At 42.3% G+C, this 16,157-nt stretch overlaps 1 protein-coding gene across 2 annotated transcripts in view; it reads right to left on the bottom strand.

The window, feature by feature from the left end:
* Positions 1–7,536: 7,536 nt before the first annotated feature.
* Wdr7 (WD repeat domain 7) overlaps positions 7,537–16,157 on the bottom strand; it is a 277,721-nt gene continuing 269,100 nt past the window's right edge. For both annotated transcript variants that reach the window (XM_021215119.2, XM_021215120.2), the window contains one exon: positions 7,537–10,118. In XM_021215119.2, coding sequence (XP_021070778.1) covers positions 9,915–10,118 — 204 coding nt within the window. In that variant the 3' untranslated portion in view covers positions 7,537–9,914. The remainder of the gene's footprint in view (positions 10,119–16,157) is intronic.

The raw sequence follows: 16,157 nt of genomic DNA, 5'->3' as shown, positions 1-16,157 counted from the left end.
CAGTGAAGAAACGGACTTGCTAGTGAGAGTGAGAGCAAGCAGGCTAAGAAAGCAAGCTTCCTTCTTCCATGTCCTCTATACAGGCTGCCAGCAGAAGGTGTGGCCCAGCTCAAAGTGAATCTTCCCATCTCAAAGATCTGGGTTAAAGGTTTATCTTCCCGTCTCAAAGATCTGGATTACAAGTGGCTCTTCCCACTTCAAATGACTTAATAAAGAGAAAAATCCCTCACAGGTGTGCCTAGCTAATTCCAGATGTAGTCAAGTTGACAACCAAGAGCGGCCATCACACCTCCTCAGCGTGAATCTCTCCATTTCCTATTAATCAGCCCTCTGCTAGGCTTAGCCAACAGATGGAGCAAGGCCTGTTTTGAATGAGTTTCCCAGACCTCGTAGGAGAAGCAAAACTGCTAAATACTGATGAAAGCCTTTTCTGGCTTCAGCTCACAAGCCTGGCTGTCTTTCCTGCCATGTTACAACACACCATCCAGGATGATTTCAAACATCATCTGGAAGTGGCTTCACAATGGAACTGTTGACTTGATCATATAATAACAAGGACAAAACTCAGGGGGCAAGGCTCTGCTCACCGCCTGCAGCGCCCTCCTCCCCATATTGCCTTGAAGAGTTCACTTTGCATTTTAACTTGTTTTTTTTTTTTTTTAAGTATTTCTTTTTTTATTAGATATTTTCTTCATTTACATTTCAAATGCTATCCTGAAAGTCCCCTATACCCTCCTCCTGCCCTGCTCCCCAACCCACCCACTCCTGCTTCCTGGCCCTGGCATTCCCATGTACTGGGGCATATAATCTTTGCAAGGCCAAGGGCCTCTCCTCTCATTGATGGCCCACTAGGCCATCCTCTGCTACATATGCAACTAGATACACGAGCTCTGGGGGTACTGGTAAGTTCATATTGTTGTTCCTCCTATCGGGTTGCAGACCCCTTTAGCTCCTTGGGTACTTTCTCTAGCTCCTTCATTGAGGACCCTGTGCCCCATCCAGTAGATGACTGTGAACATCCACTTCTGTATTTGCCAGGCACTGGCATAGCCTCACAAGAGACAGCTATATCAGGGTCCTGTCAGCAAAAGCTTGCTAGCAAACACAATAGTGTCTGGGTTTGGTGGTTGTTTATGGGATGGATCCCTGGGTGGGGCTGTCTCTGGATGGTCCTTCCTTCTGGTTGTTTGGGGTCTCTTTCCCTCGAAATTACTGTAAGATACATGGCTTCCCTGGCCTCCCTCTGCTTATCTCTGTCACTGTATGGTGGGGTTTCTTCCTTCTCCTTGATGTCTTTTCACTCCTATGACAATTTGTCCTTATAATTTTGATTTTCCTTGTCCCACTCCTCTAGAATGCAATCCCCTTTCAGCAGATCCCACCATCATTCCATTTACATGGCAAGCCTAGCACCTCATTCACTGCCTGATGATGATCACCAGAGAGTTACACAACGAATGAATGAATGAATGAATGAATGAATGGATGGATGAGTGAAATTTTCAATGACTGATATGCATATATTCAAATGAACAGGTTTCTGAGTGTCACCTTCCACATTTCTAGGCCAGACACTCATCTCTTTCCTCTGTCCCTTCCTCCTTTTTGCCCCCATTGAACCCTTTAGGTTTAAACCAATTGTTTTCTGAAGAAAGGCTCTGAAGACACGTGCTTGCTTTAAAAAAAAAGAGAAAGAGAGAGAGAAAAAGAAATGGAATCATGGATGCTCATAGCTCTTAGCTGGAGTCTGGGAGAAAAGTCTGAATCATGTAAAAGAAAATCGGATCTTGGGGTCACTGTGGGGGCCACCTGGGGTCCATGTACACTGCCTTGAGAATATTGATTGAGTTCATCCTGAGAAATGCTCCAAGTTCAACCATCAGAAACAGAGAGAGAGAGACAGAGACAGAGAGAGACAGAGACACAGAGACACAGAGAGACAAAGAGACAGAGAGATACACAGAGACAGACAGACATACACACAGAGAGAGAGAGAGAGAGAGAGAGAGAGAGAGAGGAGAGAGAATCATGCTTGTATGCATAAGCATGTGCAGTATGTATAATGTGCTTTACAGAATGCACCGCATTAGCTAGATAGATTTTAAAATGCATAAATGATGCGAGTGCTTGGGCTGTATTAATTTCATCCTCTCTGGAAATGCCTGGAAAATAATAGGCATTCAATACGTCTTTGTGTAATAAATAAATGAAGAATGGATTTTGAAGTCCTTGTTGTTTTTATTGAGGTCAATATAAAAATAAGCCACGTCTCTCTAGGTACAATGGAATTGCCCTTGAAGACTCTGTCCATCAGTGAGAGGAGAGAGCACTTTGAATTTAACCTTTGCTTTACCACTTACCTCTCCGTGTGACCTCAAGGTAGTTCCTTAACCTGTCAGTACGGTAGTTTTCCAACCTATAGAACATACTTTAACCATAGAAGTATTGAGAGGCCTGAATGAAATTACATATGTCAAATATGCCAAATGCCTAACTTAGTCTCAAAGCACACCTAACCCTCCCTGACTGGTTAGGAAAGACACATGAGAATTGTTTGTTATAGGACAGGAACCATGCTGTCATGCCAAAGCTGGAGCTAAGGGCCATGAGTACAGTAGTGTGATTTTGTTTGCTTTAGGAAGTTGTGGTATATTTCAGTATTTCCTATGGTGGGATGATCAGGGATAGGGGAGCAAGATGGCACAAACACTCCATGTGACAGTAGATGCTGGAGTGGCCGCTACCCTGGCATAGATACCCTGATGAATATAGGCTGTTAGGGTTAAAAGTAACGTTTGGGTACCAAGGTGACCAAGAATAGACTTGAGGGGGGTTATCTCATTGTGTATTTGATGGATGTAGATTCATCTTGGTGATAAAATTCTGGGTGTGCCTGTTAGGAAGTTTCTAGAGGTGAGGAGACTCACCCTGAATGTGGTTGGCACCTTGCCTGGACTGTGAGCTCAGACTGAAGCAAAAGGAAGTGCAAGAGTGTCATTATTTTCTCTCTGCTTCCTGACTGGGGACACAGTGTTGGAAAACAGATGGGACTTGATATCACGTTAAATGAAGTAAGCCAGACTCAGAGGACATATTTTGTATATTTCCTCTCATGTGTAGATTCTAGATTTATACTGATATAGAGAGGTATATGCATAAGGAAGTCTTGGAAGTAGAGATAAGGTTACGAAAGTAGAGAAAGGTCTAAAGGGGGTCAGGCGAGGATAACGGAATCTGTGTCAACAGAGACACGAGGGGGAGGGGCAAATTGGAAGTATAATGACACACATGAAAGTGTCCCATTGAAACCCATTCCTTACATGGCAGCACATCATGTGCGGTTGCTCTTCAAGTCATCACTGTCACCTCTACTGTTTAATCTACTGTCCCTCTGCATGTGTGTTGGGGAGCAGTTGGCTCCTCTTCATGACTTATCAGTAAGATAACCCAAAGCTTTTCTCATGACGAGGCTGAGCTTTTGACAACTATGACCTTCATATTTACCAACCAGGCAGAGTGGGAAATTGACATTTTAATGGAATGGCTGCCTTAAGCCTTCTTTTGGCTGTATGGACGAATGATATCCTTATTGACAGCCCTCCAAGCCTGCCCATAGAGGACATGTTTTATTAATCCTTGGCAAAGATCTCCGTAGGCCATGCTTGCCTTCCAGATCTCTATTACCTGAGGACTTGATCACTCTTGGTATTATCAGGGAGGGGTCCAGTACTAGAATGGCACCTTCTACCCTCGGTACTGGCTTACTGGCCTATTATACATCCTATTGCCTGGTAAATAAAATAAAATAAGATAAAATAAAGAAAATGGTAGATAAAAAGTCTTTCCCTGGGCAAAGTATTTTCCTGGTAGGTAGGGTTTCCTGTTACTGGAGTCTACTCCAACTCTGGTCCCTTTTTCTAGCATGGCTGTTATGCAGTTTTATTTTATTTTATTTTATTTTATTTTATTTTATTTTATTTTTTTCTTGGCTAGGATTCAGCCTCTGTTTTCTCTCACCTGAGCAGCTTGTCGTCAGTAGGTGTGCATTGTTAAATAACATATTAATAAGCTCTTCCTTGCTGTACTTTACAGTGTATCTCCTCGGGATCCTCGACATAGTCTTTTCTTCACCTGTTCTTCCAGGCTTCATAGCTCCTTGGAGATCTAATCCTTTATCAGTCAGCCAGCCCAGCATCTCAGCAGCTGGGTGATAGTGTGGTGTAACTGGTTCACGGGTTTGATGGTTGGGAGAGTGGGTAGGGACATTCATTATTATCCTCAACTGCACAGTCTTTTCTATTTCAACCAGGACTCCTTTCAGGGGCAGCAGACCTTGTGAGGTCAAGAATTCCAGGGCTGGTGAGATGGCTCAGTGGGTAAGAGCACCCGACTGCTCTTCTGAAGGTCCGGAGTTCAAATCCCAGCAACCACATGGTGGCTCACAACCATCCGTAACAAGATCAGACACCCTCTTCTGGAGTGTCTGAAGACAGCTACAGTGTACTTACATATAATAAATAAATAAATAAACCTTACAAAAATACATAAAGAAAAAAAAAAAAAAAAGAATTCCAGCTGCTCTGGAACTCCACTTCTCACTGTGAGTCTTGGGTGTGATGCACATCTTGCCTGTGGCTGCAGAAGAGGTCCTCTGTAATGTTGTCAATGGATGTCTCTGACTCTCATGGTTAGCTTTTAATGGGTGACTATAATCACCCTTAGCCCTTTTCATTGACTTCCTTGAGTGCACTAGAATAGTCATCTAAACTCACTGTTCTTTTAGAAAAATTATTTATTTAATGTGTTTGAGCATCTGTTTGCCTACAGTTGTGTATGTGCATTATGCTGTTTCTGGTGCTTGCAATCATAACAAAAAAAGGGATCTGGATTGCCTGAAGTGGAGTTAATGCCAGTTGTGAGCCACCATGTGGATGTTGAGAACCCAACCCTAACCCTTTGCAAGAGTCGTTAGTGCTCTTAACCTCTGAGCCATCTCTTCAGCATTAGCTACATTCACTGTTCTATTTATACTTTTCCTTACACTGCAAATGACTGCTGTGGTGGTTTATGCAGCGTCACCCTCTATCAGTATGCTAGGCAGAGTCATCATCAGTAGGTTTAAATAACTGTACATCTCTAGTATGCCAAAGGTTGTGTATGCCCCTTACTTCTTCCTCTTGTGGTCAGTGGTACCAAATCCTGCTCCAGAATGCTTCCTGGTACCAAGCGGCTCTTTGGGATGTAGTCTGAGAGGAGTGGGAAGGAGGGGAGGACAGGTGGGAAGGAGGGAGGGAGGGAGGGAGGGAGAGAGAGAACACAGAATAGATTTGTGGTATGGTGGTCTCTGGATCAAGGCTCCAGGGGAGGAATTCAGGTCTGAGCAAAGGGAGACATTTATCTGTAAAGCAGTCAGTGATGGCTTCAGTTAACCTTCAGTGTAGTTCTAGAGCTGCAAGGGCATACGTTTTCACAGTTCTTCACATCCAAAGTTTTTGGTGAAAAGCAAGAAGGTCGGCACAACATCTGGCAAAGAGGCTGATGAACACGAGTAGAACCGTTGAACTCTATCAGGCACGTTCTGAGCTGTCCAAGAGTGAAGATATCAAGGAGGATGCTCACAGCCAAGACAGACAAAATGTGAGGACACAATAACCCGGCACGTCCCAACAGGCAGCGTGGTCACTTTTATTTGTTCACGAAAAACATCCACTAAAAATGTTCACTTACACGTAGGGAGCACCTACTGAGTGTTGCTGCTCTTCTATAGGGTAATCTTATAGATTTAACAGCATCCGTGATGCCATGACTGCAAACCAGGCTGCCATTCCAGGCTTTCTCTGGGGAGTCTTAGATGATCCAAAGCCTTGGATTATTAGCATTCTTACTCTGAAATACCAACACCGAACCTCTCCAGCCGGACCCATCTCCTCAGAAGAGTGGCGTTTGCTAATGAGAGGAAAGGTAGGTAAACTGAGGCTGGACTTCAGTGATCTGCCTGAGAGGACAATAAGACTCAAGTATGAGCACTACCCTACACTTAGGATTCCTCTTCCTTCTGAGCTTGTCTGGAAGGTCAGGCAACATATGGCTCCCTTGCCTTTTTACCTGTAGGGAAAAGAAGAATCCCTATTTGTTTGTCCATTGTTATATCCACAGAAGGGACCCAGATCTGCAGACAAGACTGGACTGAGCTGCGTTTCCCCCCATAAAGGTGCAAAACCTCTCATTTAGAAGGGTCCTAATTAGGGTACCTGAATAAATGACATGTTTATGAGGATTTGGGAAACTACAAATCATTTTAGCGCTAAAGGTGCACCAATTCTTTTCCTATGAAAATGGTTGAACCAAATTAGAGTCACAGTCATGATCACATGAGCTGTAAGTTATAGAAACAAGGAATCTGAACACCTATCCATCAATCTTGATATATCCATATTTTTGACTAAACAAAATTTAAAAAGATAACACCCTTAAATACTCAGTGGTGGGCTCAGTTCATTTAAATAACAATTGCAAACACGAGCCCCTCAATAAGCAGTCTATTTTCTTTTCATACTTTAGTTTGTAAACAGCAAAAAGACCTGGAACATCTGATTTTTGAAATTCTTGTGGCTTCTCTGTTTGACCTTTGGTATTTGTATGTATTGACGATCTCTAAACCCTTGTACAAAAACACCTTGAAGTGTCAAGCTTTAAAAATGAGTCTTTTCTCTTTCTCCTGTGCAGCTTGTATTATCTTGGCCTTGTCAAAATATATTCTCTAGTTAGAGGGTGGAAATATTTCCCTCCTGGCTCTGAAGTATTGATTTTCCCCAGCACTCAGTTCTGTCAGTCAGGCAAAGGGGTGAAAGGTGAAAGTTCACCCAGCATTGCTTGTCTTTACCTTCCTATTAATGTCATGCCCTTTCCACATTTGATCAGTTTATGTGATCAGCAGCCACACAGAACTGTTACTGCTCTTCTTTTCCTACAAGGACACATTTACGTTATCGCTGTCTAATTCCCAGGGAGGATTATGCTGATACACGGCTAACTCCAAGCTGCTCTGCATGCTCCTATGAAAAGCAGCAGAAGGGTCTGGATGTTAGATAATGCTCAGTGGGTGACTGGAACGCTTCTTATTCTCCCTTCAGCATTCGAATTCGCTTTCAAACTGAAGATGAAGTGAGAGGAACTCAATGACCTCCATGTCTCATTCCTAGGCAGATAATCCCAGTTGTGAGGGCTGACAAGATACAATTCCGTACAATGTCTATCTGCTGAGCTGCAAGTCGGGCTGCAGGGAAAGCAGCATGCATGCGATTCCCCTGCCCAGGCCACACAGGCCGCTGCTGAGTTTCCCCCTCTGGTCTCAAGCAAGAGCCTTCACCACTGCTCTGCTGTCCTTCGAGAATAAACATCCTTACCTTTCCTGAAACTTGCTCTCCAGTGAAATGAATAGCTACCAACGGGAAGGCAAGAGGAACAAATGGGTTTCCGCAGAGAATGTTTACGAGGGACCACAGCATATAGTAAGAACAGGATAAAAACAACCTTCAGTACACTTCCGTTTTATTTAACACAAGTATGTACACAGCAATTTTGAACACACACAGGATCTACTAGATGGAGGGAGTCAGCCAGAATGTCTTAGGAGACATTTTAACTCATTTACTATATGCAGTTTCAAACATGACACCATTTTCACACACATGTCACATCGTGTCACCTTTTGCTTGTAAGTGTTACCAGTGAAGCCACGTATGTCTTTATATTTACAAGGACGGGTCCAAGTGCTGTATCAATAAAACACTACAAGGGTACTGGGATGACAATACAAGGTTCACCTCAGTGTTGAGGAATCCAAGCTGAGATGAAGCTGGGGACTATGGTTGTCAAAACAGCCAGAGAGAGCATTATGTTAATGAGAATGTAAATGATACTCTATCGGTTAGTGATTCTTCTAGCATGAAGTTTTATGTGCACAGAGTTTTATAGTCCTTGTGCTCTTCTGAATATATACACAGGGCACGGAAGGACTGGCCTGGACCTGTGACCAGAGTTTGTGACCTCATTGCTTTGTGCCCATCTCTATGATGTGATACCATCTGTTGTTGACCTCCAGTCCCCCATCTCTTTCAAAATGTAGGGAACATTTTGCTTAAAAACAAAAACAAAAACAACAACAACAACAAAAACCCCTAAAGTTTGTGTTTGCTCATCATTCCAACTGGTTTAACTCCTCCCTCTGAAGTCCATAAAGTAAATCTGTGCTGAACCGACAGCAGACTCTAGAGGCTGCTGACATTTCTCCATCTACATCAAATATAGTAGCATGTTCACAAAAGTCTATACTGTACAGTTCTTGGTTTCTTTCTTGGAAGCTACATATTTAATCATTATAAGTATGATATACATGCATGTGAAATAAATTCACTTTTGAAAGAACTCCAACATCAAAACCCAAGAGGCAGTATAGAGTTGCCATCAATGAAAATAACAGACATTGCTAGTCAAAAGACATTAGCTTCTCCACATGTTCTTTGAAGGACTAGAAACTATGTATTCATTCACGGACCTTGATTCTACTTTTCTACATATTACATAAACTTCGACAGTCTATGAGTTTAAGACTAAATGCTCTGACCATTTTAGTTCCTCTGTTAATATTATATATTTCTCTGAATTCGATAACTCCTTTTCAATTTTTGTATATAATAGATAATCTTGTGTAACTAACCAATTAACCAACATACAAATCAACCCCCACTAATACAGATCAAAATATTTAGGAACAACTCATATAAAACATTGTTATAGAATTTTTTCCATCTATTACAATTCGACCAACGAAACTTGACACAAGAGGAGAGTAGAGCTAAGCTTGGGTTGAAGTGTGGACACTTTCACTGTAGTGTCCATTCTAACAGACGGACAGTCCTTACATTTCTGTACACTCTGAACAGTGTGTCTACACAGTTAGGAGACTTCTGGGATGCTGACTTAAATGCTTTCCTAGTTGTTCTTTCTCTGGTCAGAAGTTGGAAGGCCAGGTGGAAATGCCCACTGTGACATTGTTGTACACATGAGAACTGTCGGTTGTGAAGAGCCCAAGGGGAGGAGGCCTTTTCTCAGCAGGAGAACCTAGTGCCTCATGGGTGATGCTCCTCTACACAAATACACTTGCTTCTAAACTTGGTTCTTTGTTGAAAGTCCCCTTAGAAGGTTGGCTTTAGTCACTGCATGGTGAGTAGTGATGATCTGTATTTTAAACTATGAAAGCTGCTAACATTGAACCAGAAATGAGCATTTAGAAAGCTAGCTACCTAGAAAACTTTTCTAGAAGGAAAAATATATATGTAATTTAATAGTTTCTCATTAGCCTAAAATCAGAATTGATGTTACTGAGAAGGTTGTGGCTAAAACCTTGGAAATGGAACTGAGTAACTGTCTATCAATTGCTAGCAGGAAGAAAAACCAATGTAAACATGGAATAGGTTTAGTAAACAGCGTGTTTGGAAAATCCAAAGGGAAGTCATTTCAATAACGAGGACTCCTAATCGCGCCAGTATCCAGGTCAGAGCTGGGTTTCCAGGCCTGGGAGTGCAGTCACACTGGTTAATGATGCTCAGGTTTCTGCTGCATCAAGCAACAAGAGCATCTCCAGGAACCACTAGCTGTCCCCTCTGGCAGAGAAAAACTACCTAGTGACAGAATGGTCACATCCTGTTGAGTGGTATGTGTGTACCTTTAAATCGATAGGCTGCCCATGTGGAATCTGCCCCCATGAAGCATGCGCAAATGACAGACCAGGCACGGCCCTGGATGGCACTGAGGGGGCAGGAAGCAAGCAACAGTCCAGTATGAGAAAGGACAGAGCAACATCGGCCTAGACAATACAGAATCGACCTCAGTCAGGACAGCGGCCAGCAGGGTCAGACCATGAAGCGGTGCTCCTTCCCATCATGGGCCATGAGGATAACATTCCGGTTGGAAGTCCAGATGAGCCGGGCCAACTTCAGGGCGTTGTGGGAGCCAGGGGACGCAGGCTGCACTGGAGGGACCTGATAGGTCTTGATGCAGCGCAGCTGAGGTGCTGAGTTCAGCATTCCAATGCTCCCCAGGAGTGAGGTGTTCATCTGCGGGGACAGGGGACACACACATCAAGACACACGTCAAGACCCTACCCTCCCCCTCCACTGAGAGTGGCTTATTTCTTCTGCTACTATGATGCCTCTGAGTAGATTTCAAATGGTTATGGCACCACTGATGTGAACACAGAAGCCTGGGGACAATTTCCTTTGTGAGAACAATGTGACAGTCAAGAGTCCATTGATCCTGAGGAGAGAAGCTAAACTAAGGCTGTGACTAAAACCATTCTTTCAGACAGGATTTGGTTTATAATTGATTAAGGAAACTGAAAGACAACCAAGCTACGGATAGAGTGGGAGCAGCCTGGGCCCTATCCTAGGCCCCATTTCCATCACCAACCACCATTAGGCCCATCTGCCTTTCCAAAAGCTCTGGAAAAACATGTGTGTGTGTGTGTGTGTGTGTGTGTGTGTACATGCACGTTATTGGAGGTGAGAGGTCCATGTTGGATGTCAACCACCATCACTTTCCATCTTATATATTGGGGCAATGTCACATCTTTTTTCCTGAATCTGAGCCTCACAAATTCAGCTCCTCTAGTTCACCTACTTGCCCACCGAGAGCTGGGATTCCAGGTGTGCTGCCACATCTGCCCAGCATGTATGTGAGCCCTGGGGATCCACCCACCGAGGCATCTCCTCAGCCCCCAGCTCCTCATCTTCAGGAGAGCCTTGAGGGCACTGTTACTCCTGCCTCTGCCACCATGCTAAGGACGATATGGTTTTCTGCCTTTTTGAGATTTTTTTTTCTGAGTTTGCTTTAAAAATGTGATTTTTCTTAATCCATTTACAAAATGAAAACTATGGATCATGAACAACTATGTATTTAGATGAAGGTGCTAAATATCAAATAATTGTTGTCTAAGTGGTCTGCTTTTGGAACCACTGAGTTTTGAAGGTTTCTTGAAGAGCTTACTATTACTTAAATGACTTTCATATGCATTATTTGTGCTACCATAAATCACAGAGAGAGCATCCTGAAAACTGAAGCCTTGGAAATAATCTTCTTCCTTTACGCTAATATTCACTTCCTATTCCTCTGGTGACTAAAGCATCTTCATCTATGTGGGCCACATCATGCTAGCTATGTGAGCAAAACCTCCATCATGTGAGCCTATGATGACCCAGCTGCACCAGCAGTTGAAATCCGAGCAGATCTTCGGACCTTTAAGATGTGTTACTGTGATACCATGCTCTGAATTTGGATCAGTGCAAAATATAAGCCATTCCTTTTCCAGGCTTCTCGGTAGCAGGATGGTGTCAGAGGGCGTAAATCATGGCATCTCTAGCAGGGTGCGAGCAGGCTCCACTGACATTTTCACAATTTAAATCATCTTGAGTAATAACCCTTTTAAGATGACTAATGTTACTGATTTTCCTGCATTAATAATAGTGCCGAACACAACACAAGAGGTGAAAAAAAATCACTAGTGCACGAGGTCACATTTTAAACAAAATGTATGGTCATCATTAACTCTTTCTGCTAGAGTTCAGCTCAAGTCAAGTAGCTTCTCACCTGTCATGCTCCCAAGGTCTCTTTCCTCTTTCCCTCTTTTTCCTAAAAAAACTCCATAAGCCTTCCTGCTTACTGGGGTTCCGTACTGTTTTAAATGCAGATAAGGATGGGGAAGTCGATTAGGTAGTCTCACATCTATAAAACCTAACAGTATATAATTAGTCCTCTTATAGAACAGATCCAATTGATCCAGGAAATTGTTAGTTAAAATTAACTGGCATCAACAAGTGTGCTATGCTTTAAAGATATATGATTTCTCAGTTGATAAATAGCTACAAAGTATTTTAATTCCTTATGGATTTGCTATGAGAATATTTATGAAGCTTGAGCTCTGCTCGTGGCTGAAGATGCAAAGGGCATGTAACAGGCTTGGATGTGCCTTCATTTTCATTCATTCCTTGAAATGTAGCCATTTACAAGAAATGGACTAAGGGTTAAAGGAAGAGAGTATCTTGTAGACATGCCATAGACAGGCACATTTAATGAACAAGCCATCGTTATAGCTCAGTTCTCATCATAAGCTGAGGTTTTTTTGCTCTGCTCAGTGCCTCGATCAGAAAGCCTTCCATCTTAGACCAGGGAATGTCGAGTACTCAAAGACATACACTGCTTGTTAGAGGTGGAGAGATGAAGACCTACAGTGCTCAATGGATTTTACTTCTTTTTAATTGCATATGTTCTTTATTTACATTTCAAATGTTATCCCCTTTCCTGGTCCCCCCCACCTCAGAAGCCCCCTATCTGATTCCTCCTCCCCCTGCTTCTATGAGGGTGTTTCCCCACCCACCCACCCACTCCCACCTTCCCACTTTGGCATTTCCCTACACTGGGGCATCGAGCCTTCACAAGACCAAGGGCCTCTCCTCCCATTAATGTCCGACAAGGCCATTCTCTGCTACATGTGTGGCTGGAGCCATGGGTGCCTCCATGTGCATGCACTCTTTGGTTGGTGGTTTAGTCCCTGGGAGCTCTGGGGGGATCTGGTTGGTTGATATTGCTGCAGGCTCCTTCAGCTCCATGGGTCCTTTCTCTAGCTCCTCCTTTGGGGACCCTGTGCTCAGCTCAATGGCTGGTTACCAGCATCCACTTCTGTATTTGTCAAGCTTTGGCCAAACCTCTCAGGGGATAGTTATATCAGGCTCCTGTCAGCAAGCATTTCTTGGCATCCACAATAGTGTCTGGGTTTGGTAACTGTATATGGGATGGATCCTCAAGTGGGGCAGTCTCTGGATGGCCTTTCCTTCGGTCTCTGCTCCATACTTTGTCTCTGTATTTCCTCCCATGAGTATTTTTTCCCCTTTCTAAGAAGGACTGAAGTACCCACACTTTGGTTTCCTTATTCTTGAGCTTCATGTGGTCTGTGAATTGTATCTTGAGTATTCTGAGCTTCTGGACTAATATGCACTTTTCAGTGAGTGCATACCACGTGTGTTCTTTTGTGATTGGGTTACCTCACTCAGGATATTTTCTAGTTCTATTCATTTGCCTAAGAATTTCATGAAGTCATTTTTTAATAACTGAGTAGTACTCCATACCTGAGAATCCAGCTATACCACTCCTCCACATATACCCAAAAGGTACTCCTCCCACATATAACAAGGACACATGCTCTACTATGTTCATAGCAGCCTTATTTATAGCCAGAAGCTGCAAAGAACCCAGATGTCCTTCAACAGAGGAATGGATTTCACTTCTAACTTTTCCATACAACCCTACAAAGGAGGCCTGCTCTTAGTTCCTAGGATTAGAGTTAATTCACATTATTAGTATTATTATTAATAATTATTATTTTATTGGTTGATTTCTGGCCACAAACTATGATAAACTCAAGGAAACTTAAAACTTTGAGTGAAAGTTATATGGAATTACAAAATCTATCAATATTAAGCATTTTTCCTTATTACAAAAATCATAAATATTATGAACATTTAAATAAAAGTATAAAAACATAAAAAAAAGAAAACCTCCCCAAACCTTACTTACTTTCTTGAGGCAACCACTGTCAGCATTTTGGTAGACAATTTTGGGCCTCTCTAACACTCACTCATGCACCATGTACATACATGCACACTCAAGCACCTGCATACATATGCAAACTGTAACACAATCATATACATACACACTCACATACTATGTATTCATGTGTACCATGTGTGGACATGTCATATGTATGCTCAAGGATGCACCTGCACTGTATGCAAGGCTACACACACATACCACATGTACATTCAAATACTCTGCACTTATACACACTGTATGCACACATAGCACATACACACAGATCACATTAAGTAGTTTCACCATCTGCTTTTCCATTCAACAACATGTTAAGGCATTCTTCATGCCACGACTACAGAGTTACATCCCTGGTTTTGAGTGGTTGAGTACCACTCCACTGGATGATGAAGGAAATAAAAAGAAACTAGTATTTATGTAATTCATTAACAAATTTGAAGTACAGTATTTATTTGTTAGGTGGTATTGGTAATTTCTGGAGAGAGTTAAGGATGTTTTTCATTAGCAAACTCTTCTAGCTGTTATATCAAACAGATGCACTGAAGTGAAATATTCAAATTGTAGCAATATGGTGTGTGGCTGCCAGACCATGCTATTTAACAGCTAATTATATAAATGGACTAAAATCCAACACTGGCTTCTCCCTCTCCTTCAGACATGTGCATCACTACTTATGTGGAGATTGTTTTCTGGACAGAGAAACACACATAGATACAATTCATCTAAACGAGAATATTTTAATGCCTTCCCCAAAGTTAAGTAATGCTGCAAACCTTTTACTGAGTCTCACTTGAGTAATTACCCAACCAATATTTCTCATTAACATTCATTTCTCAGCAAAGATTTTTATAGCTGATAGTTTTAGTAAGGCTTTGTATTAATAAGACTTCATTAACTCTTCAAAATATATTATAGTTCACTTCCTGGAATGATCAAAAGTCTTTTCAGATAGCATTAGACCTGAGTGACATGGGTGTACACCAGTACAGCAGCAGGAGAGTCCCCCACTGCACTCTCGTCAATAAAACAAAACAAACAAAAATGCCACTATCATTCTGAAGAGCTGGGCTATTTTCTTGGACAGCCAGAATGATGTGTTTGCATGCCTTCCATTTAAACTTGGAGCAACACAGGAGGTGACTGCACCTTAAGCTCTGGTGCTGTCAGAGGGAGGAAGGACTTGGATGTGGCTGAGCTGTCTAGAGCAGATGGCACCAAGCAGCCTTTGGAGCAGGGGGTCCTGTGGAGCCATGTTCACAGGCTCAGATGTCCTAGAGAAAAGCCAGCCATATCAGCGAGTCGGCAGAGAGGGACCAGACGGGAAATCAAGAATGCACCATCTTGTATATGATCTTGGCTTCGAAGATAAGAATGGACACTCATATGTGGGTATAGAATCTGGATGTGAGTGGAGAATGTTTTGAGATGACAATGAATAAATGTATTCAAGTAGAACCTTAATAATATACACAAGGGTAAGACAAAAGCTTACCACTGAGCAAACTCAAGAAAGTGCTGAAAAGCTGTCAGATTGGGATTATCTTTGCTATAACATTGTACTTTCCTAGCTGAACAAAAGTTGACTCCCCCCCTAAAAAAGGCTTGTCTTGTTCATTCTTTATAACAAGGAAAACATGGGGAAAAGTAGTCCCCTTGAGAACTCTGCAGTGTGGGTCAGAACCTAGCACCCAGACACATGGGCAACATGCAAACACACATTTAAGACTCCAGAAAAATAGGACCTAAAGGGAAACGAGTATGAAAGTACGGGTGGTGCAACAGTGGCTGCTGTGCTAGACGTGAGTGGGAAGAAAACACGATTGGCCATGCTCTCAGAGGGACCGAAGCTCTCAGAGGGACTGATGCTGAGGGACCGATGCTCTCAGAGGGACCCATGCTCTGAGCCCATCTGTGGATATTAATGGACTTGTGGGGCTCACAGAAGACATTCTGGTCCTGTGGTTTCTCAGAGTGAAGACTGGGGGAGATCTTTGATAGATGGAATTTAATATGAGTTAATTAAGGTGCTGGAGACATAGTCTAGAAAAAGGGATAATGAGAAAATATCCTGGAAGGCTAAATGAGATTAAAAAGGAGAAAAAGGCTCTGACAGATTTGAAGGTGTCACATTTCAGTAAGGTGTTGTTAATTAAACAGTTTATTGTATTTGCTTTACATTTTATTAGCTATTGATTTTGTTTTTAAACCATCATCAAGTTGTGCTAAAACCTTGTCAAAACTTTAATTTTACTTCTCAGCTTTTAAAGCTAGGCAGTGCATTTGCATCCTCCAAAAAATGCAGGTGTCAATAAAATTTTAGAGTAACCCCTGGTGGGGAGGGTGTCTTGTTAATATTTTTCTGTCAGAACTAAAGAGAGTTTAAAAAAGGAAGAGCAGATGGTAGTAATTAAACATTTAGTATGAAATAGTTTACTATAAAAATTAGTTGCTCAAAATTATCATTTAGTTTAAATCAATGTAAATATATATTTTCT

This window comes from Mus pahari, chromosome 15 (genome assembly GCF_900095145.1).
Source record: "Mus pahari chromosome 15, PAHARI_EIJ_v1.1, whole genome shotgun sequence".
Classification (NCBI taxonomy): domain Eukaryota; kingdom Metazoa; phylum Chordata; class Mammalia; order Rodentia; family Muridae; genus Mus; species Mus pahari.
The sequence above is the reverse complement of the archived record's forward strand: the minus strand, read 5'-3'. Positions and strand labels throughout refer to the sequence as shown.